This window comes from Anopheles gambiae, chromosome 2, assembly GCF_943734735.2.
Source record: "Anopheles gambiae chromosome 2, idAnoGambNW_F1_1, whole genome shotgun sequence".
Lineage (NCBI taxonomy): Eukaryota > Metazoa > Arthropoda > Insecta > Diptera > Culicidae > Anopheles > Anopheles gambiae.
The window spans coordinates 89,777,204-89,799,566 of record NC_064601.1 but is presented as its reverse complement, the minus strand read 5'-3'; the positions used below and the strand labels follow the sequence as shown (position 1 = coordinate 89,799,566).

General features: G+C 46.1%; 1 protein-coding gene across 4 annotated transcripts in view; it reads left to right on the top strand.

Moving 5' to 3' along the window:
• Positions 1 to 5,277: 5,277 nt before the first annotated feature.
• The window catches only part of LOC1276459 (Fc receptor-like protein 5), a 50,773-nt gene continuing 33,687 nt past the window's right edge, over positions 5,278 to 22,363 (top strand). The window contains exons 1-2 of one of the 4 annotated variants that reach the window (XM_061644469.1): positions 5,278 to 5,496; positions 8,666 to 9,177. In XM_061644469.1, coding sequence (XP_061500453.1) covers positions 9,066 to 9,177 — 112 coding nt within the window. In that variant the 5' untranslated portion in view covers positions 5,278 to 5,496; positions 8,666 to 9,065. Of the gene's footprint in view, positions 5,537 to 8,639; positions 9,178 to 22,363 lie in introns of all 4 variants that reach the window. The other 3 variants (XM_061644467.1, XM_061644468.1, XM_061644466.1) reach the window with 3 other exon arrangements.

The window sequence follows — 22,363 nt, the reverse complement described above, 5'->3', positions numbered from 1 at the left end:
GTCAGCGGGTCTGCGCCGGCTACGCCTGTCACTTGTACCCCTTTAACAAAAGCTATTGCATACATTTAGGGGCTCACTAATAGTTTATGTACGATTTGAATAAAAAAACGTATGTTTGAGTACACCTTTGTATGTAAAAGCTTTTCATGATAAAGCTCATATAGTTCCTTCCTTTAGGACGATTCCCTTTTAATAGTTACATCGACATTGATCGACAATAATGCTTGTGTGTTTTCTATGCAAAGCTGCCAAGATCCCATATTATCCCCCCCTCTCTCTCTCTATCTCTCTCACACACACATACTCACTGTTTCATTACGAATTTCGATACCCATTTTATGATAGTATCATCATTCCACGAACCAAACCGTCCTATAAATTATGCTTTCGACAAGCATAAACAATTGCTCCGGCCGCTCAGCGCTTGTTGGAACAAAACCCGCCTAGCGATACTAAATACCTCAGCGAGCTGCTACATTACGCCACAACCGTACCGCGTTCGTAGTGAAGTGGAAAGGTCGCCCGGTACACTTCGGTTACATCAATCGGATTGGGGTTGCAAGCAACGGGTCCCATTGTACCGTACCCATACACACGGTTGGCGGAAGTTGGCCTTAGCGCTCTAGCATCGCACACCGGTGCCAAGTGTGTGCTTCCGAATGGGGCACCTATCCCACTATGAAAGGATGCCCGATTGCGTAATGCCTTTCAGCTCAACAAGGGTTTCACCTGTACCGAAGGCCGGATTTTTGTAACGAGTGACGGGGCCCCACTGGTTGAAGGTGGTGATGGTTCGCCCTTTGGTTTGGCGCTGCGACATTTCCGGTTAGCCGTTGGGTTGGGCTCGACTTCGAGCACCTGCAGGCACCAACCGACCGAAAGCTCTCTCTCTCTCTCTTGGCAAATTTATTTATGTTGCACAATAAAATATTTATTTAATTATTATTGCCCTTTCCGAAAAGGGGTTGAGTGTAGTAGAGAGAGAGTGTGTGTAAGAGAGACGATGAGCTATGTGAAGCTTTCTAGTAGGTAGCGAAAGCCTGCACAGTGATACAACGCAGACCAGTGCGTGCGGTCGGCTGCGTTTGTTTGTGTAATTTCTTTCCATGGGCTCACACTGAGCTCGCCCTGCACGGTGGACGGATGGTCACGGGTCGGAACTCGGACGAGGGTTTCCCAGTATTTCCCACGCATCCGTCTCGCGTGGTGTTTCGGGCGTGCAGTTACTGCTTGCTACCTTGCGTGTAGCAACATTAAAATGTCACATTAGCGCTGATTTATACAGGCCTGACGTTTGCCCGTGCCCGGAGCGGTGAGCTTGATCGCTCTTTCCTTCCCCGCCTGTTCGGGAGGGGATTGTTGCTATAGGTGTGGTGGCAGGCGTGTACTGCAGAGCGTGTGCGATGAGTGTGTGAAGGGGTCCAATCTCGTATGATAATTGGTTTCGGTGGCTTTTTCAATCTAGAGAAAACACCGGAGGAGGTCACTGTCAGCCAAGCTTTACCTTCATGAGTGTGTGTGTTGGGTGGCTATAAAAAGGGGGAAAAAGCTTCGTGTTTTTAAATTATGTCCCACAAAAGGACACTGAAAATTACACAAGTTTTCGGGAAAGGCTTACAAGTGGATTTTGGCTGCTCACGATTCGTTACAGATTTACGCATACTTCTTAATGCTGTGCGTTAATTGAATTTCCATTTATTGGATTTATGTTCCCGCAGATAATATAATACGTATTAATCGTTTCCGGCAATGGATTGTCCTGTCGGAAAAAGTGTTATGATAAATAATAATTGGAGTTTTCGTTACGCTTTTATTGCGTTCTTAACACTCCCGTGTAAATGTCGGTGCTATAGTACAGTCGGTAAGTCGAACGTTTGATGTCAAACAGACCGACATGGCTTCAAATCCTGTATTGGTCAATCTTTCACCACTCGCTGTACTTTATTTAGCCTGCTTAATAGATTCACTACTACACTAATGCCTCTGCCATGAATATGAGGGACTGTTATAACAAACTACACTTTGGCCCACCAAAGAAAAAGAAGAAGAAGAAGAAAACAAACCAAAAGAAAATGTTTCAAAACATCATATTAAATCTGGCCTCCTTTGATGATGCATCCCTTAAATAAAAAGCAATTCTTACGGCTTCCAGCAAATTTAAAGCTTCGTTTCGTTAAGCTCTCTACGCTCTGTGCGCGGAACGAAGGTCATCTGTGATTTGGTGTGTTGTTTTGTTATACCCCACCTCAGTACTAAATACGCTTGGACATGGCAATTTGCGTGTTTGGCAAGCGGAGAACTCCCTTTCTTTCCACGTTTAAATGCATGTTCGTTTATCGTTCCGTGACGCTTAAGTGACGTGGCCCTTGGCTGCCCACCCCACCCCTGTTGCCGTGAGTGAGCCGTTCCATTTCATTTCGTTGATTTTAATAAATGCCGTTCAAGCCGTGGCGCTGCTCAATTTCACACGTACGAAATAATTGAACGTGAGTGTGGTGGAAAGGCAAAGGAAACACTCAAATGAGACTGCAAAGGGGGTCGGTTGAAGGGGAAAGTGTTCGATGAAAATCACACGAACACGATGTTTCAACCGGAAAGCAAACGGAAATGGTAGGTTTTTCCGGTACGAGCTCAGGGCGGGCTCGCTGGGGATCGCTGGCAAAATACGTGGAGAGAAATAGTGTACAATAAAGCTTGGAAGCTCGGTTATGTGGGAATGGTTTTTGTTTTATTTTATTTTTTCGTGTGCTTCCTCTGTGAGGTTTAGCGTGTGCGGTGAGTGGTGAGCGCAAAATTAATGGGTCATGAAGAAAATGGGTTATCTTTGCGCTGTGAGCTAGCGGCTAAAGATAATCACTAGTCAGTAATAAAAAGTGTTTCAATTAAATCAAACTGATGAGCGGTTGCTTAATGTCTATATTTTCTTTCTTCTTTGTGTGTGGCTCAAAGCCTTTTAGTTTAAGCTTATGAAATCACGCCAGATTAATTATGATTATTGATGGAAATATACATTTTTTATCCCCATTACGTCCACCTAGGAACGGACTGGGGTTTTGTTGATGGATTTCAAGTAAATTTGAATAATATTTAACGCGTAATACTACTGAAATTGTGCCATAATGTGATTCGAGTCGCGAATTATCCTTTATTGAGTTTTTAAAGAATTTCTTTTGCTTATCGGCTTTACTTGTTATCTTTAGCGGCATAGATGGAGGGAAATTTCTCAGGAACTTTTGAATGCTAATGGCATTATTTAACTTATTCCGAAAATTCAATCATCTGCAACATTAACCTTCGCCCGAAATTTGTCCTTAATGTATTAATCTTTGCCGCTAGATTATTCCAAATTTCAGTACATTTTGTTATATTTGAATTGGATAAACAAAATGTAACGCTTCTCGGAAAATTGTGTTGACTCGATGTTTCACCTCGTTGAATTTGATTCTAATTGGAAGCTTCTACAGTACTGCCAATTTTACCCAACAGCACGATAGCAACACCCATTTCAATGACAAGTGTGCTGGCCTCATACACACAAAACAACCAAACGTTAATAGAGCATCACTGACAGCATGCTAAACCGGTATCAAACCGAGTCAAATTACCACAATAAAATCCCACAACACACCCATGCTCGAACCTATTGTTTTACCCAATCAAAACTAATCAAAATCCCACTCAGAACTCTGACTCGCGCGTTTCAATCCCGTGTGGGACGATTCCTTTCGAAACAACAACTCCCCAGCGCTCGCCATATGGTTGTTGTTGCGCTTCTGTAGTGATGCGTTTTATTACGGGGGAAACAAAAAACTATCGTTTTCGGTATCGTTTTTCGTTAAAGTGAACGAGGCGTTACATGGGACCGGAGCTGGAGATTGGCCACTTGGTTGGTCCTTTATTAGGAACCGGTTAATAAAATGGGACACGATCGGTTTGTAAAAGAGGTATTAGTGGGGGAGGTTTATTTCTTGCAATCGAAATCAGTTTGAATTTGATTGGAAGCGTTAGTTTTTGCAGCTGCGTAAAATGGGAGGTGTTTTATTGGTAGAATTTCGGGAAAATGACATACACGGTACGCTACTATTCAATGCAAACATTTGGGTGGGTTTTCATGCAACGTTAGACACTGAAAAGCATTTGTGAATATTAGATGTAATAGCGTCAATAGCTTGCTTTTCAAGAATTCAGCTCAAAGTTAGTAGTTCCGTATTAGTTAGTAGTTCCACGAATTCTCTTTGAAAACAAGTGATGAACGTATTTCATGGACATGCACAATCGTGTGCCAGGGTAGTGTTGGCTTGCTAAGCTTGTATGATGTAACTAGCCGCAGTCGTTCCCACAGCTCTATCCAGATTTCGCAAAACTATCATTGAGTATGAAGGTGTCTAAACATATCAATGCCATTGCCAAGGTACTGTTGATTTTATGCAGTAGGTACAGCTGCATCATTTCCAGAAATATTAAATCTTCCGAGAAATTTCATACACCAGCTGCAGCGTTCCGGGTCAGTCTGATAAACATGAAAGTGGAACTGTAATACAAGTCATGAACACTGTCCTTCAAGATATTTAAGGAGTGATTTGACTTAGTAGTAGCTTGTCTTGCAGTCGAGTCACAAAATGAGTAATTATTTTTATCTTCCCAATGACACCATCCCGATGACGTAGCTAATCCATGCTCATGTTTGAAAATGTTCGTCCTAGGTTAGTATCAAGGTGAACTTTTCTTCTTGTACACCTTCCAACTCGTCAATTTCTTCCCAATAGCAAGCGAACGACTAACAAAAAATCCTCCCCTTGGCTCTTATCACACGTGACAGTATCGTACGCTCGACCCCGTCTTATCACACCGAACGCTGGCCGATGTTTGCGGGCGCCCGTGGTCCGTCCGCCAGCAAAACTGAGCTCCGCTGAAAACGGAAACCCTCCCCCCTTGCTCTCACCCTCTCACCCTCTCCCCTCGCCCAGCGCCCCAGCCCCCAGCATCGACAGCTGGGCAAACGGCCAGAGTAGCTCAATTTCGGTTTAGGTTTGTGCGGTCCGCAGTACTACAAACAGCCGTAGGATTGCCTGTGCGCCTGCGCCACCCATTCGTTCGTCCTTTCGCCAGCACGAGCGACAGCGAACGACGCTTTTCGAGCAGTTGGCAGTGAATTTTTTCGAGCAGTTTCCGAACCGCCGCAGCGAGTGTGTACGAAAAACCGTCCCAAAAACCCGAACAGCCCGAGCCCGAAGAAACGGGCCATCACGGGCCCAATGTGCGTGCGGTGCCGTTGTGAAGAAGATCCGGTATCCAGGCTCCCTGTTTCAGTAGGCTGCGATACCTCGTGACAATCGCGTCGGAAGCGCGTGTGACGGTGTTTTCTTCCCCCGCGAGCCGTGACGTTCGTTCGTTCGAGGCTATAGGCGTGTGTGTGTGTGGTGCGGATCTTTTTTTCCTCTTCTAAATCCATTACACTGTGGTTGCGGGTGCGGAAAGGATGAAGGCTCATTGAGGGTGTGTGATTAGTTGTGTGTATGTGTCCTTTAACAAGAAGGTACGAAAGTCCACATGTCGTCATCACAACAATCCCTTTTAGGTGGCAAGAAATGTCGTGATGTCACCAGGCGTTTGCTTAAAAGTTCAACTAATGACACCGTGAATGCCGTGAAATATTACACCAAGTGCTCCAGGTGATGCAGGATGATGATGATCTAATCACACCCTAACACCGGGTGCCACTTGGCAAAAGGTGTCCCTGTGTGTGTATGTGTGTGCTGTGGTATCCACTACCAGGAAAAACAACGAGTGACAGAAGCTGCTGCAGCTCCTCATAAATTATGATAAATTAAGGTGAAAACGAAGATAAATCGATGCGCAGCAGCCACCAACTGGTGTGTTCGGTGTGTGTGTGTGTCTGGTTGTGTGTGTGTGGTTGTGTATGTTTGTGTAGTCAACTGTGCGAACGGGTAACGAGGTCAGTGCCGCTGCTCCGTTGTAGTGCCTGCCGTTGACAGTGATGTGTCCTCTGCAAGTCGAAAAGGCCGGTGGCAAACACAGACACATCCAAGTGTGCGGGTCGATAAAACGGTGTGCTTCGTTGCTACGGTATGTGTGTGTGTGTGTCTGCTCATATTTTCGGCGAGTAGGCAATGCAAACGGTCCGCCAAACGGTCAGACGGGCGTTTTTAAATATTTACGTAAGACGCGTGCTCTTACGGTGCTTTCCGATTCTTCAATCCATTACCATGTGTGAGAATGTTCGCGTGCAACAATCTGTGCGCTGGTGCGTTCAGTGAAGCAACATCATCATCATCATTAGACCAGCTGTTTCTGTGTTGCGGTCTTCACACTGCTCCAGAAGTTCCGGAGCTGCCGCGACCGACAGCGGACAGACGGCAGCATCAAACGACCGTTCCAAGCCCGCCCGAAATCCGATTAAAATCTATTTCGGCGATGTTTTTCGGGACCCCAGGTCTGGGTCAGGGACACTAAGCTACATCAGGCCACTAGTTTTGTGTGTACAGCGAGCAAAGTATTTGACAGCTTGCGAGCGGCAAATGGCAAAGGATTAAAAGTTCCGGCGACACTGGGTGGGTCAGTGTCAGCTCCTGGGAGCTGGGAATTATAACTAGAACCGATTGGTGTGGATCAAACCCATCAAGACGGCACTTCAGCTTGCCCGTGAACTCACGTGACGCCGCTACACTGTCTTACCTCTGGTTCGTGTGAGAGACATTGGGACGAATCGAATCAAGCAATGAACCAACAAGGTTCCGTCTCCCAGGGGACGGGAGAACACAGAACACGAACGAAACGCGCCGGTGGCAAATGGAAAAGTTTGTAATCCGGCTTAAGTGTGGCTGTCTCCGCCGGTGTGCAAGTCTGCCCGACGACGTTGCTTCTTGCTGGAAAAACAAATCAAAACTCCTTGCCATCGACACGCCGAGCCGAGGCGGGGGACGCGCCAGTGCGGCGAAATGGTAACCGGGGGGGGGGGCGAAAATCGGACGACTCAATGGGAAATAATCATAAATTAGTCGTCCATTTATATGCTAAATACTTTTGTCCACAAGGTGCCACCACCCCGGCGCACACTGACTGCTGTGCGTTTGGCAAAGGTGGGCGCGCTCGTGAAGGAAACCCATTTTCCGTCTAGTTGGATTTCCGCTTTCGCACGGATCGAACCGAGACTGCGGGATGCGAGGGAGAGTGGAATGCTTTTCAGCTTAATGTCATCGTTTCTGCTCGAAATCAGCTTTTCGCTTCAGAATCACCAGAAGAGCGCCCCATCATCACCATCATCGTCGTCATTGCTATCATTGCTCCGCGTGACGATGTTAGCCCGGTCTGCTCGCGCTCGTCCACGGCATCGGAAACAGGATTATCGTTAGTGAGCGAAGAGGTTTGTTAGGTTCGGTTCCGAAACTGGGAAAGAAAACGAAGCTGTTTACCTTTGGCTATCATCGATAGAACTGTGGAGTGTAGCAGGTCCTTCTCGTATGGGGAGCTAGGCGGGGAAGCTAGTGGACGGGGGCCGTACGTTTAATGTCGGATTTTGCAAAAAGAAAGGAGGAATGATAATAATTCCCTTCGCGTGTTCACTCGGTGCTATTTTTCAGCAACCGGGGGTCCATGCCATCCAAGAAACCGTTCCGATCTGAACAGTGGGAACATCGATGAAAAGGAATGTGTACGGGGTGTGCGCCGTTGGAAAGCTACGGAAGCCTACGCACTGTTCAGCGCCAATCATTGTCGCAGACACACACACACACACACACACACACAATCCTGATCCACCTGGGAGTGTCCCGGTTTTATGGGGCGCAGGCCGTTCATGCTGGGGCGCAGGATTTTGGCAGTTGTTATTGTTGTTCACCACCTCCACCAAGCAGCACCATTAGCGGCAACGTGTTTGGTGGAAACTTTTCGCTCCTTACTGCCGCCACCGGGGGGTGGGGAAAGAAATTGAATTTCACCGTTTTGGAAGTCAATTTTTCAGAGGAACATAGAAGTGAAGTTTGCCCGTAGTGTAGCGAGGCACGAAGTCAAGCAGGCTTTCTATTCTAAGAAGCGTTTCCTATTGGAAAAGGTGAGCGCGTGTGGGTTGTTTAAAACACGCGTGAGCATTTCTGAGCCCACTGGCGCTGTCAGAAAGGTGTTGAAATCGTATTCATTACGCTTGGTGCGTGGCTTATGTTGGAGGGGGAGGAGGGGAGTAAGCGCTGGAATTAAACGGGATTAGTGGATGTGTTGTTATAATTTGTTCAGGTCGCAAACAATTATTGCGTAATCCCTTGTTATGGTTGATTGAGTAGCGCTGGGTTTTGCATGAGCTCGAAGGTGAGATGAGATGCTGAGCCCTTTATCATTGCCGCTTGTTGATCAATTGATGATTATCGATTTGAAAAGGAACCACAACTGAACACTTCAACCCACTGCTGTGAACAGAGATGGGCGTTGAGCGTCGTCTTAGCTAACGTCTGAAAGGCAAATAGTCAAACGTCTTATGTCAATTTTCTTCACTACTAGAAACTATTAAGAGATGCAACTTAATTCGACGCGATTCAATGTTTATGCTTCAAGATGTTTGCTTACTACTTAACACGTTTGTAGCTACAATTATTGAAATTAATTTAACAGTGTTTACTATTTCAAAGGCGTCTCACAAACAGTTCTGTTTCAGTGTGAAGCGAAGAGCTATTTCCAGCTAAAACATGACAGGCAAAGCACTTGTCCTACAGCGTGGCAGGTGATCCAGGAAAGTTGTGCTTCAGGTGCTTCTTGCAAAACTACAATCCCACTTCCCTGGAAAAGCTTCCTACCGGGAAGGTGCCCTTGAAAAGGCGCACAAGACCCCCACGAAGTGCGTTGGTGCAAAGTTAGTGAAGTGAAAAGTGAAGCTGATGTTTTAATATAACATAAGTTACTGAAGTGATTGGGTAAATAATACTATCGTGCAAGTGTTTGACAAGTGATTAGTAGTCGTGCGCACGGCAAACTGCTAAACAACAAGCTCCACAACGCCGTAGCGAGTTGCACACCACCCGGTGCCCTGGTGGTGTGCTGCTGAATGCGGTGGCAAGATGTGGCTCGAGAAGCTTGTGCTGGTGTACCTGCTGACACTGTTCAACTCGCTGGATGGATACTTTCTGGATAATCATCACCTGCAGAGTAATGGACGCCATCGGCGAAAAGGTAAGATCTGCATCAAATGTCAGCACCACACGAGATCGTCAGTGTGTAAGTAGGGTTAGCGTTTGCCCGGGTCCTTTTGGGTCTGGGGTTGGGTTGAGAATTGCGGGCGAAAAATCCGAGAAAATCTCGACGAAAATCTCATGTCGATATCGACATGATATCGGGCTCGCATTGATCTGCCCGTGAGCTAATTATCTGGTCGGACAGTTTGAAGTTAGTTCCGTGAACTCACGAAGCTTGCTTCATCACTCGCGATGGATTGCTGTTGATGAGTGCCGTTGGCAGCACATCGTTCTTCTACCAGCAGCGGTCTATTATCGATTTTCCTTTCCGCAAATGTAGATCCAATCAACTCTCACGGTCGTAAGAGAGACTTTATCAAACACCGCGCGGTTGAAAGCTCAAGATCGAGAAGCTTTAAATGGCCCTAACAAGGGACGCCCGAGTATGGGGCGGGCGTTGCTGCCCGGGTTCGAGCTTAATTAGTTTAGGATAAACAATTTAAACGTCACCGGGGTTCATTATTTTTCGCTTCCCAATCGCCGAATTTTCCCCCATTGATCCTTACCTGAAAGCCGGGGCCTGTGCCCTGTGCCAGAGTGACAAGCGGTGTATTCCGCACACCGGTAAAGTGACAGGAAGCGTCTACTTCCCCCCGCAAAACACCCCAAGCGTTCCCTCCCCCCTGGTGGTGTGATTAGGTGGACGCCTGCACGGTTGGACGGTGAAGCAGTTCCAGCTCATTAAAATTTCCCTCCCAGGCTAAAGCGTTCTTGGCCGCTGGCTTCACTACACCCCATCCACCTTCCATCGGGATGTTTTTCCACCGGGCTTCGATGTTCTTCCTCCTCGGTAGGTTGACTTTCATTGAGCTGCGGAAGACTTATTGGATAAATTAATTACATTTCGGTTTTTCCTACCGCGAGCGTCGCGAGCTGTGCGCGGCACGGGACAAAGGACGGTATTTCGGGCGAATTTTGTGGCCCCGGCGGTGTGGCAGCGGTGGTCCATTTCCTTCCCGCCGCGTAGCGCACAGCGTTTGTGCGTGCGTGCCCTTTTGTGCTGCGCTCGGGGCCGGGCAAAAGTTGCTACTTTTACGCGCTTTCCATTTGTCCGCGTCCCAACTTGGTGAGGGAAACTTTTGTGAAGCGCTCCCGTTCGAAGAAACACGCGGGCTGTGTGCTGTGTGTGGACCCGTCGGGGGAAATGGGGGGCAATGCGCCGCGCGATGGCGTTGAGTCGAGGGTAAAAGTGTTTAATAAATTCTCAATCGAGCACCGCGGTTGATTGAAAAGTAAAAGTTTCCGTTTAATAAAGCCGGCTGGATTTTCAGATGCTGGGCTTTTATTGTTTTTTGTGTGTTTTTTTGTTGTTGTTGTTGCTTTTTCCTTGCGGGTGTCTTTCGTTCCCTTCTTACTTGACCATCGTTTTCGATGAAAGGCTGTGCGAAGTTGTGCTCGGTACGGATCTGAATTTGATAAGTGCGCAAAGTTGAAAGGCCTGGTGGGCAGACCGATGATGATTGCGATGATTGAAGGCGATATTTATTGGTGGGAAGATCTTTTTTTCCGAGCAAATTCGAGCAAATGCTTCCATTTAAATTGGATCTTGTGTTTTGTCTTCTGTGCGGCTTTTTAATGAGCGCATAAGGATGATGAAATTCTCATTTACGAAGCGTTAGCTTCGATTGCAAGGATCAATGGCGTGGGAAATTTCAGGATCGATGAAATCATGAATGAATCCAAATTGTAACTTAATATCGGTTAAAAAGCTTTAAATAGAATAGCTTGCTGTAATGTATACCACTATTCCTCAGACAGTTGCAAAACGCCTAAAAGTATGCAAAAATTTATTTCCGTTTAGTTGACCTAAGTAAACATCAAGCCTCAATGCTCACTCCTAGCGCCAAAAGGTATGCAATAAAAAAATTTCTGTACTATTTACATTCAATTTTCATCCAAACCTGCCTGAGCAATTAAAAACAGTCCATTTTGACTATCTTCCGAGAAGGTTGAAGGTACAAAGTCAATGGAAAAGGCAAGGAAAATATCATTTCAATTGAGTAAATACAATAGCTCAGAGCCATTGAAGGTAATGTTAACCCAGTGAAACAGTTGAGATACTTTATAATAACACAACGTTTATGGAACACACAATTATGCCTCATGATCGTTTGGGTCATATTTGTGGTGTTTTTTCATTCAATAAATACCTGGAAAATGACTTCTTCTTAGGCTCTCTCGCTACCCTACCAGCAAATGCGCTCCCGATTGCATACATGCAGGCGGTCATAGATGAGATCTAGCAATAACCACCACCAAACGACACATCACCCTGTCTGCACAGCACACCCATTGTTGTACACCCATCAAATCAAGATTGGCTTTTCATACACTCTAAAACCACATTCCGAGATTAGTTTCCTACCCCCGCCCCAGAGCCCGCACAGTCGAGCTGCTCGCATCCTTCCCCATCCCCGAGTAATGGCATTGTTACATGGCCACACAACAAGCAAACATGACTCGGTAAGACCTCCTTCCCTTCCCCGCATCGTACGCTCTGTACAGTTCTGCACACACTGGGCTGGGAAAGATAAAGTTTCTTCTCCCTGGCAACCGTCCCGGGGCTCCTTCATTTCCTGCCAGATGGGTTACGTTACGCCACAGACGCGTTCGGTGGGCAATCAAGCTCGATTGCAGGCTACCAACCAGGTACCTTTCCTCCCGCGCAGCACAGCACAAAAACTCAAACGCCTGGAACGAACCTCAAACGAACACGCACACGGGTTGGAATGAGGAGTGTGTTGGGGAGCGTGTGTGTGTAACTTCCCATCCACATGAACGCAAAAATACAAACAGTAACAACCGCCTACCGTTCCGGTTTGCTCTCAGCTGTTATCCCTGCCCCACTTGATTCCGATTGTAAGCGCACAGACACACAGACACACAAACACACACAGTAGGGAAGGTCGGGATGGCGACCTGCGCGTGCAGATGAGTAAAAGAAAATGTGAAAAACTTCAACAAAACTAACCTCTCCTCGGGTCTCCAACTGCCGGCTGAACCGCTCGAGTGAGCCTTCCTTCCAGGAGGGTGTTTCTACCTTTATCATGGGGCACAGATCCGACTGGGCGAGGAAACATTACCATCAACCGTGTCGATCGAGACTCGAGCGACTAGAGGGAAGCGTCATCCTTCCCCCCGCGCCGTTGAAGAACTCTATTACACCCAGGGCAAGTTTGTGTTTTTCTTTTCCCACTTTCACGTCGCAAAGACTTTCGGAGGAAAAGTGTGTACACAAACACACACCCATACGCAACGAGCTGAAAAGTTGACGTTTCGATGCTTGTTGGCGGACGTTATTGTTTCCAGTTTGCCTTCACTGTGAACCTTGCGTACATACATACGTGCATAGACGGGCGGAAACATTTCCGATTCCGGATTACGTGCGCGACGAGGCATCATAATGGACCATGCGAATAGTTACTGTCTTCGTGTGTTTGTGTGTGTGAGTGGTGTGCTGTATGTGTGTCCTCGGGGCCACCGTACAAGCCCGATTTCTACAACCACTCCGGTGTGTTATTCTGCCTATTGCACCGGGAAAAAAAGAAGGGCAATGAGTGGCATGGGAGGCGGGGGGAAAAACTTTCCCAATTCTGTGCCATACCAGCGCGCCGGCGCTCCGACGTGGCCCCGATGAAAGATGCAGATTGTGGAATTTTGATAGTATGTAATGAACATGTGTAAAATGGGTCAGGCTGCCATTTGCGAAGCCTAACTTTAGGCGTGTTGCGATCGCTCGTACAGGCCGAGCAGTGAAGGCTGCGGTACGGGCGTGTGTGTGTGAGTGCGTGTTTTTTTAATAGACCCGTTTTTAAGCTCCTCCTTCTCCTTCACCCGGTAAAAGGTCGGTTAAGTCAATCACGACACGAGACGGAGGCAAAGAGACAGTTGGTACCGTTGGGAAAGATTTAACTTTGCTCGTGGTTGAGGTTAATATTTGAGGGCCGGGCAAGTGTATGGAATCACTTTATGTGCGAACATTTCCAACAATTTTAAAATTGTGCTGAGAAAGTTTTTCCTGTCGACCAACGCACACATGCAATGTAGGTGGAAAAGGTGTGGCACAAAAAAAAAACGAAACCATTTCTCCTTCGTCAGCCATTTTTTGCTGGTCAATCGGGTCTTTTTTCCGGGGTGGGGAGGATTTTCTGTGGATATGTGTTAGAGATACCATTAAGAAAAATAGAGGAGTTGAGGTGAGGGAAGTCGGGCGTAATATAAACCTTCGCTAGCATGTCCATGCCCTCATCCAGCGTTCGTTTTGCCGTGCCTGCCTACCTTTCGCTTACAGCGGTAGATTGGTAGTCGGTTGAAGAGGGTACACCGAGAGTGGCACAGTGCTTCTCTCTGGTCGTCGTGTACGGCTATTACCGTATGCAGATGACATTCCGCAAAAGGTTTACCCACATCCTGCATCCTGCCACCACACCCTGTACCAGTTTTTGCGGATGCGGAGTGGACGGAACACGGAAACGGAACATTCGGAATTTTGAAGGTTGGGTAAAAATATCCCTTATGGAATGCAAAACTTGTCCCTGCGCGAGTATGTAATACCGGGAATGGAGGAGAAGAATGTGCACACACACAAAAAAACAGAACTGTGCAAAATGTTCCTTCCGTGTGCTGGAAAACCTGAGCCTCTGTCCTTCTCCCCTAAAAACCCACCAGCACCAGTCAGTAATTGACACGATAATGTTTGCATGACGGGAGGGAACAACCCAAGTGCGATGCGGCAGCGAGGTGAAATTGCAATATGTTGCCTACACTACCTGGAACGACGACGAGTGGCGTGAAAATTTCTATGTCCGTGGGAAGGCAGGGGCAGGTGGTTTGAAAATTGTTTCTAAAAACTCTGCGGCACATCGAGAACTCCATTAACGTAATGGTGTTTGAGCAGCGATGTGTTTCGGGATGGCATTCCCTTGCTTGCTTGCCTTCCACAACCTCAGCTCCTGGAAACGGATCGCTCAATTTATTCGCGTTCATCGCTCGGGGAATTTTGTTCACACAGTTCCTACAGCTTGCAATTTGATCTGCAAAAGCGCGAAAAGTTTCGTTCGTTCAATGAAAATGTTTTTTTTCTGAACGTTTTATTTGGTAAAATTCCTAAATGAAATGCTTACTTCGTTCTAGCGCAAAGCTGTGTGTTTGATTTTTCACACCTTCAAAGCGGATTGGAATCGACGGAAAATGCAAAAAGGAATGAAAAGCACGATTGATTCATTTGCAAGTATCAATCCGTCTAGCTAATCTGAGCGCGACCGGCTTTTGCCGGGAACAATTCCACCCCGGGTGAGCGCGCTAATGGATGATGTCTTTCGCACACGTAGTCTCGTAATCGATTTGTACGATTCATCCTCTCTCGCTCCCCATCAAGCTATGCTCATTTCACGCTCGAGCGCTTGCATTATCGTGCCCTTGGATTGGGAATGAAAATGCAGAATGCTACCGCGATGATTGCTTGATCAGGTTTTGCTTCCAACCCCCCCCCCCCCCCCCCCCCCCCGTTTGCTTCGCGCAATTGTACTGGCAAATTAGGTTGGGTTGTGTTGATGGAACCGGAATAAAAAGGAAGAGCATGTAACTGAATTGAATCATGTGGCTCAATGCTGTGTGAGGATGAAACAAATCAAAAGGGAAGCAAGTTTGGCCGAAAACCTCGTAATGGCTGTACGTTTGCACGTCACAATCGACAGCAGATAGCAACCACCTTTGAGTGTGTGTTCGCATCATTCCGTGCTCTATTTTCCCCTGATTCCCGTGCACAATGTGAAAGCTTTTTAGTTGGCCTCGGGAACGAGCAATGAGGACGATCTAGCACGGGCAATCTTGTATCAAGCATTGTTCTATGTTTGAAATTTCCACGAATTTAGAGGGAATGTTGCTCGTGCAAAATGCAACGACAGGAAAACGTGCCACATGGGAAATGAGCCAGCACTGCACTGTTGAACGGAAGTGAAGGAACCGGTTATTAATAGTCTAGTATGAAGCCAGCGCAAGAGTTTCCATTGCCTGGGGGAACCAATTGTAGTGTCATTTCTGCTGCTGCCAAAACGAAACACACCGTAACAGCATTGTAGAAAGGATGTAAAATCAAGCACATTGGCAGGAAACGTTGTTTGCCAAAGCCCTTTTGTTTCAATCAATTGTATGAAAATCGTGCACAAAAAGCAATGGTGAGGTAGGAATGTGAAGTTAGGTAAGGTTGCTGGATGTATGGTTATTGATGTACAAATTTAGCTTCATTTGTAGGAGAAGTATGAGAAAGATTGGAAGCTTTATCGGTTCATTGAATCGATTCGATTTTCTAGCATAGTATGCGCCTAAATGCATGCAATGTGATGTTTTAATTTATTTTATTTTGTCTAGCTTTATTTTCATTTGATGTTCATATCAAGTTGATATGAATAAATGTTGATGTTGAGAACATTACCCTCTCAACTAAAACTCATTTTATACAAGAAGAAAAAATATAAAAATATTATTATTTTCATTAAAATATCAAAGTATCACAACCGTGAGCATTCTTAATAAATAAATCCTTTCCTAGGCACCGCTTACACAAGCTCAATCCAGAGGCAAAAGGAAAAATTTTCTTACGGTAAAGTTGTCTTCTGTTCGTAACGCTCGCTTCATTCACTCTATTGCGTTCCGAATTTACAGGGTTTCCCACGATTTATTGGTCAATTCTCATGATTTTTTGGTGGGTTCCCATCAGTTTTTGGTGGGTTCCCATAGATTTTTGGTTCGTTCCCATAATTTATTTGTATTTTCCGATTGGATATCAATGCAATTGGACCAACAAATTCTGGAAAACGACCAAAAAATCGTGGAAACGCACCAAAAAAATATGGGAACCCACCAAAAACTGATGGGAACCAACCAATAAATCGGGGGAAACCCTGTATCACAAAACCGCACGTGCCTTCCTGAAAACCTTTCGCCTTTTTAAATCATTCCTCCCGCCTACACCCCTACACTTCCGGCTAAAATCTATTGCCCACAGAGAGAGAGAGAGAGAGAGAGAGAGAGAGAGAGAGAGAGAGAGAGAGAGAGAGAGAGAGAGAGAGAGAGAGGCAGCCAGTTCGGGAGGCCAAATTTGGCCCAAACGCTCACCATAACGTACCGGAAGCGCTTATTAACAAACCCTGCCGGAGGTGTCATTGTCTATCAGGCGTAAACGAAGCAGGAAGGGACTTATATGTGGCACAAGCAACGGGCGGCGAAATACCTGGAATCAATTCATCTTTTCCCACGCAAACCATCATTCGGGGTCGGGAAAATGGGCAGCCACCCGTCGAAGGATTGCTTTTCCGGGCTTCGGTAGTAAGTTTCGCAAAAAATCGACAGTTCGCCTCGGTTGTGGCAGCTCAGAGGCACGCTTTTCCGCGTGCGGCTTCACGCCTCAACGCATCGGCTGACGTAATTCGTGATGAACTGAAAAGGGCAAAATTGTGTGTAATGATTTCGCACACAGCGGAGCGTGCTTGGGCGGTACTGCTCGGGTCCGTCTCAGCAAGCAGCGATGGAAGGGTTCATATTACGCTCGCAAGCGTACACCGTTGCCGCAAGCACTCGAGCGCTCTCTGCGCAGGAAACAGGATTCTATTTTGGTTGAAACAATCTCGCACGTCGAGCGTTGATGGGTTGATGTAATAGCGAAGCGTTTAGATTACCGTGTGTAACAGCTGATTAATTAATAAAATTTCCCTACCAAACACTAACCGCTTAATCTAGCGCGCACCGGTTACGATACGGCACCCACGATTTAGATTAGATGTTAATTGGATCAAATGTAATTGTGCTGTGGTACAGTTTTTCCTACACTCCACTGGTGTACGTGTACGTTGTTGGGGAGGTTGTGCAAGATTGAAAAACCTGTTCCGACCGACAACAGCACAGCACTCCAGCCCTTTTTCGGATGAAGCTTGTTCGGAACAGCCATCGCACCTCATCAAGACGATCCGCTTCGCAAACGACAACGCCGTCTCGCAAACGCCCTCAAACGAGCTCGATCTCCCTGCACTGGGGTCGTTCCGGTCGATTCGGCGTTTTGTTTTCGCTCTCTCGTCTCCTGAAAGTTTCGCTTGCCTCACGCGCTACTCTTAATACACGCCCCACCTTTTCGCAACTAGAGGTAGCGAGAAGCGAGTTTTCATAATTGGAATAATTAAATGGTTTTCAGATTGTTGTGAGCACGGCGCTACGAATGCCTTCGGGGGAGGTACGATGCCGGCTTATGGCATCGCGGGAACATGTGTCCTTTTGGCAGGGCTTTCACGGCCACGAGTTCGGTGCGTGGAATGGCGGTGGGTGGGATTGAAGGTGTTTTCGTGCTCGTTCAACATGTGTGATAGATAAATCATATATTAGCCCCGGTATCCGGCCGGTGCGGGGATGCGATGCTGCTACCGGGCTCGTGAATCGTCTCGGAAGAAGTTTTAATGAGCCGCTCCGAGGGCGTCTTGGGTTTGTCCGTGCAGCTGCTACCTACGACTCGCTATTTTATGTGTGTGTGTGTAGCTTGGGGGGAAAGCTATAATTTTGTAAGCTTGCTTGAAACTAACAGCACACAAACACTGTAATAAGGTTGTTTAAAATGTATCAAGAAAGGGGTTTTTGCCTCTTAGGTTATTGGGGAGTAAGTTGGCAATGAATTATAACAATCAACGTAAGCCGTTCATTTGCAGTGCATATTGAGGGTTAATCTTTTACTAACAAATGATCGAAAGCATGAATTTGCCAGTAGATTGCATAACTTTAGGCTCACTTATCTGTTTATTGATGCTTTGGAAACTTTAGTATTTGAACTATAATTCCACATTTTCATGCAAATAAATGTTGCAGTACTTTAAATTTGCAGTTGTTGTACTTATTTTCTGGACAACTCGCTAGAAAACGCTTTTTTATTTTATTCGAACGTTGTAGTTCGCCTAAATGTATGCAATTGTGTGAGAAATGGTGCTGATTGTATAATTCGTATAATTCGCGAATAATTCGTAAGAATTTCCAAATATTAATTGAAAGAAAATTGATTAAAAAAAGATTACGGTTTAAGGTTAACTTATTGCTTCAATTGTAGGAACTTATTTAATGTTTATTTATTATTTAACTCAAGATTTATTTTGTCTAGTGCGTAAGCTCAAGTCACTAATCGAAATATTGATCAGCACATTAGCAGCAGCAAAACTTCATGAACGGCAACTTAAAATCTACATAAACTGCCACCACAAATGATCCCTCTGGAGAAGCAAACGTACGCAAGCGGCGTTGAAAGATCGTGCGTAATAAACGGGGAATTAACTCAACAATTAATAATGGTACCGGAGCCCCATAAACACCACACGCCTGTCTAAGCATGAATCTTTACCGCTGGGAAATAAATTTATCACCTCCTCCCCCCCTAGGAACTGGCTGGCTGCTGTGCACATCCTCCCCAAACCTCTTGCCCACATCGATAAATCTTTTTGCGGGAGAAAAGTCAACCGGCCCCATCCGGCGTGGCGTGGCGTATTCAATGTCCGGCCGTATTTTGTTCCACTTTGTCACACCAGGGGTCATACGCAGTCATCCCCTTTATCAGATACGCAGATCCCCTAGACACTGGAATGGCCATTTCCCGGTCCGGCGACACACTCGGCCAGACACACACACACACAAGCAGTGAACAAGATTCTTCGGTATTAATTGCACACGACATCTAATCACTTGGTCCAGTTTTCTTTCCCATATTCCATGTGTGCCTTTATGGCCATCTTAAGAAGAGCAACCGTTGCCACTACCACTTCCCCGTGGAATGTGCTTCAGGCTCCATCAGCGCTCTGGGCGAAAAGCACACCAGTCTGTACACAAAACACTTCACCACGATCCAATCTTCAACCGCAAAGGCGTGCGTGCGGGGGCAAAGGCTCGGCATGTCGGCAGTGCTAGTTTATTGGCCTTTGTCGTTTTCTGCGCTTCCCAATTTATCTTTTCCAGCCGACTGGATCAACAATGCTTTCGGTTTAGAGGTCGAGAGAGTGCTGAAGTCATCAAAGGTTGTGCAAGGAGCGGGCGGGCGGGCGGAGTGAGCGAGGGTTTTTCTTGCGTTTTGGGGCGGAAGAAGAATGGATTGCTCCCATCAGTCACGCGACCGGGTATCGATGGGAAATTGAGATAAGCGTGAAATGCGACTGAAGGGTGACAGGACGCACAAGTAAGAGGCCGGGCACGATTTTCACTGGGAGCGTTTGCTGGTGCAGAAAGCACGCACACACTATCTCTATCGATGGCGGCGTTTGCTGTGTGCTCGGGCACGGAAGTTAAAGAGACATTCTCTCATCAGCATCTTTCGGCTAAGCTGTTGTGTGTCTAATATTATTCCAGCGCCTGGGAAAACAAACAATCATGCGTCTCTTGCGCACACGCTTGCTTCGGTGGAAGTTTCCCAGAGTGCCGGAGGCGTTACATGTTTGTTTGTGCGGTATTCGCTGTGTAAGCAAAGTGGACTCCTTTTTCTGGAGGAGGTGGATGTTTGTTTATTAAGCCCTGGGTTTGACCATGTGCCTGGTTTTATAGGATCAGTTTGAAAGCAAATTGGTATTTTCTTAGCGGCACACACACGAACAGATAATCTGCATAAACATGTTAAGTTGTGAGGTGAAGTTATCTTAATGTTCCTTTCAACTATTCTTTCCGTAAGGGTTCAAGTAAATATTGTTCCTAGATTTGTATGTTGATTGATTCAAAGTGCTGAAGTGACGTTTTATACCCAACTAACATTGCTCATTACAATCATTGTGGATCTTATTATAAGTTTGTGTACTTGAAGTGTTGCAAAGGATACAAAAATGTATGAAATGATGTACATGAAATTCATTCCATTTTGAGATGCAATCACACAATCTAAAGTTAAAGGGCTCAGAAGGTTAGAATGGGTCAATGTTACATGTTTCCTATTCACAATAGTTTGGAAAAGGTTACAGAAAATCCTTGACCCACCACAACACCTTAATGGTAGCAAAAACTGAACTTAATGCTTGCCAAAACATTAGTCAGTGAGATAAACCAGGTGAGGGGAATAACAAGAACGGTCAAGATCTCTTTTTTTAAAAGAAATCTGCTAAATATTTCATCCAAACGGGAATCTGTTAAAAGATGTTTCCAAGAAAATTGTCTACCAACGTATTTCAAAGCTTCGTTCGGTGAGTCTTCTCACGTACTTGTTAAGAAAATTAAGGGCTTTTATCGAGCCATGGAAGCTGAGGGTAGGTTGTGCGTGTTTGTAGAAAAGCAAAAAAAACCCCGAAACAGCGAAAACTTTGAAATCCATCAATTATAACCCCTAATACCAGTTTCATCGCCGACATGACCGGCGCTCGATGCTTTACAACTTTGAAAGCTGCCTACAACAGCCGCGGCAAACCTGTCTGGCCTTCTAGTGTCTGCGAGAGGGTTTTTCGTTTCGGGCGTTGTAAGAAATCACCCTCTAAAACTAGAACCAACGGTCCACCTCTACCGACGGCAGGTAATCGTGGATCAGTGGGAAACTTTCCGACAGAAACGAACCCTCTCCTTCCTTTCACCTGCGACCGGCTCGTGGGGCGGCTAATCTTCCATTTTCGATCTGGGATTTCGTTCGACCCAGAAGCTGATGGCGAAGGGGTGATACGAAGGGAAAGGCAGATAAGATGACCCGCTTTTCGGTCACAAGATTTTTCGGTCAGCTCGGGGGGGGGGGGGGGGGAAGTAAAGGAAATGCAGGGAGGAACCAGGAACAAGACGCGCGGCAAACTTTCTCATCCAAGCACCGAGCGTGTGCCACAGCTGGTTTCCGGGTGTTTGGGAAAATGCGGGAAGGGAACAAAAAACCCTTTTCCGTACACCATTCCCAAGCGTGGGTCGGGAGCATTTTTCGTTTCCACTGACAGCGCCCCGGAAGAGATTTTCATTGGCTTTGTTGGCGGAGCGAAGTTCAGATATTTATAGCTTCGAAAGGATCAGCGGACTCGTTTCCGTTTGAGAAGCGCAGTTTCAGTGTGGAACAGATACGGCAACGGCGCAGCCCTGAACGATGGCTACCGTTTGAAGTTGAGAGAGACAGGGATGGAGAGGTGATGGCAGGTATGACTATCCCCCCCCCCCCCCCCCCCCCCCGTCCAGGGCTGACCTTCGCTGTAAGAGCGTAAAGTTACATTATCAACGACATTTGTATGCTAATGAATTGAAGGATTTCGCCTGTCAAAGGTTGCGCCGCCATGGGAACGGAAGGCGGCAAACGAGGTGACAAATTTTTGGATTCCATTCCGGATAAAGTTTTATGATTTCCGGGACAGTGCGGGAGTGAATGCGTTTTCAAGGCAGTGGGCAGTTTGGATGTTCAGAGGTGTTGGATCTAAATTTAAATTTTACTGAAATGACTGAAATTCTGATAAGACTTATTTAAATAACTCCTATAGGATGACTTTTGAAGAATGAAAATATGCTACTTTGAGAAAATTTCAGTGCAAAGTTTTAGATTTTAACGTTATTTTAAGGTCTTTTAGTTGTAGTCAACCATCGGATACGGATCTTGCCATGAAATTATCAACAATTTTGAAAAGATGCTTCTCACGGTGCCAGTAGTTTTAGCAAATTCTGTTGAATGGGTTTTTTACATGTTTGAATTATCTAAAACACGTCTCTACATACATTTAGGCGCATATTACATACATTCAGGCGTTCGTGGGTAGCATTGCTGTTGATAAACCTAATTTTAGTTTGATCCGTTCCAAAACCAAAGGTTTTTCACTCTAAAACCATTCATTCACAAGGGCGTGACGAAACCTTACGAGCCAGTTCAGCCGCACGCTAAATGAGTTTAATTTAAAGCCCGCTCAGATTGAGATTTATGCATGCTAACCAACATACCACTGCCGACTCACTCTGTTGTTTTGGCAGATTCAATTTATGAGATCAGCATACATTTCGGGAAGCCTTTGGACAGCTCCAGAATAAAAAGAAGGGGAAAGAAAACAACAACGCCCATCACAGAACCGAACGACTCCAAACGAGTGGCCCATGGGTTGGTGTATGGTGTACGGTTTGTTGCAAGATTAGAATTCATTACACTGCTCCATTCCGGGTCCCATTGCAGCAGCATCGTA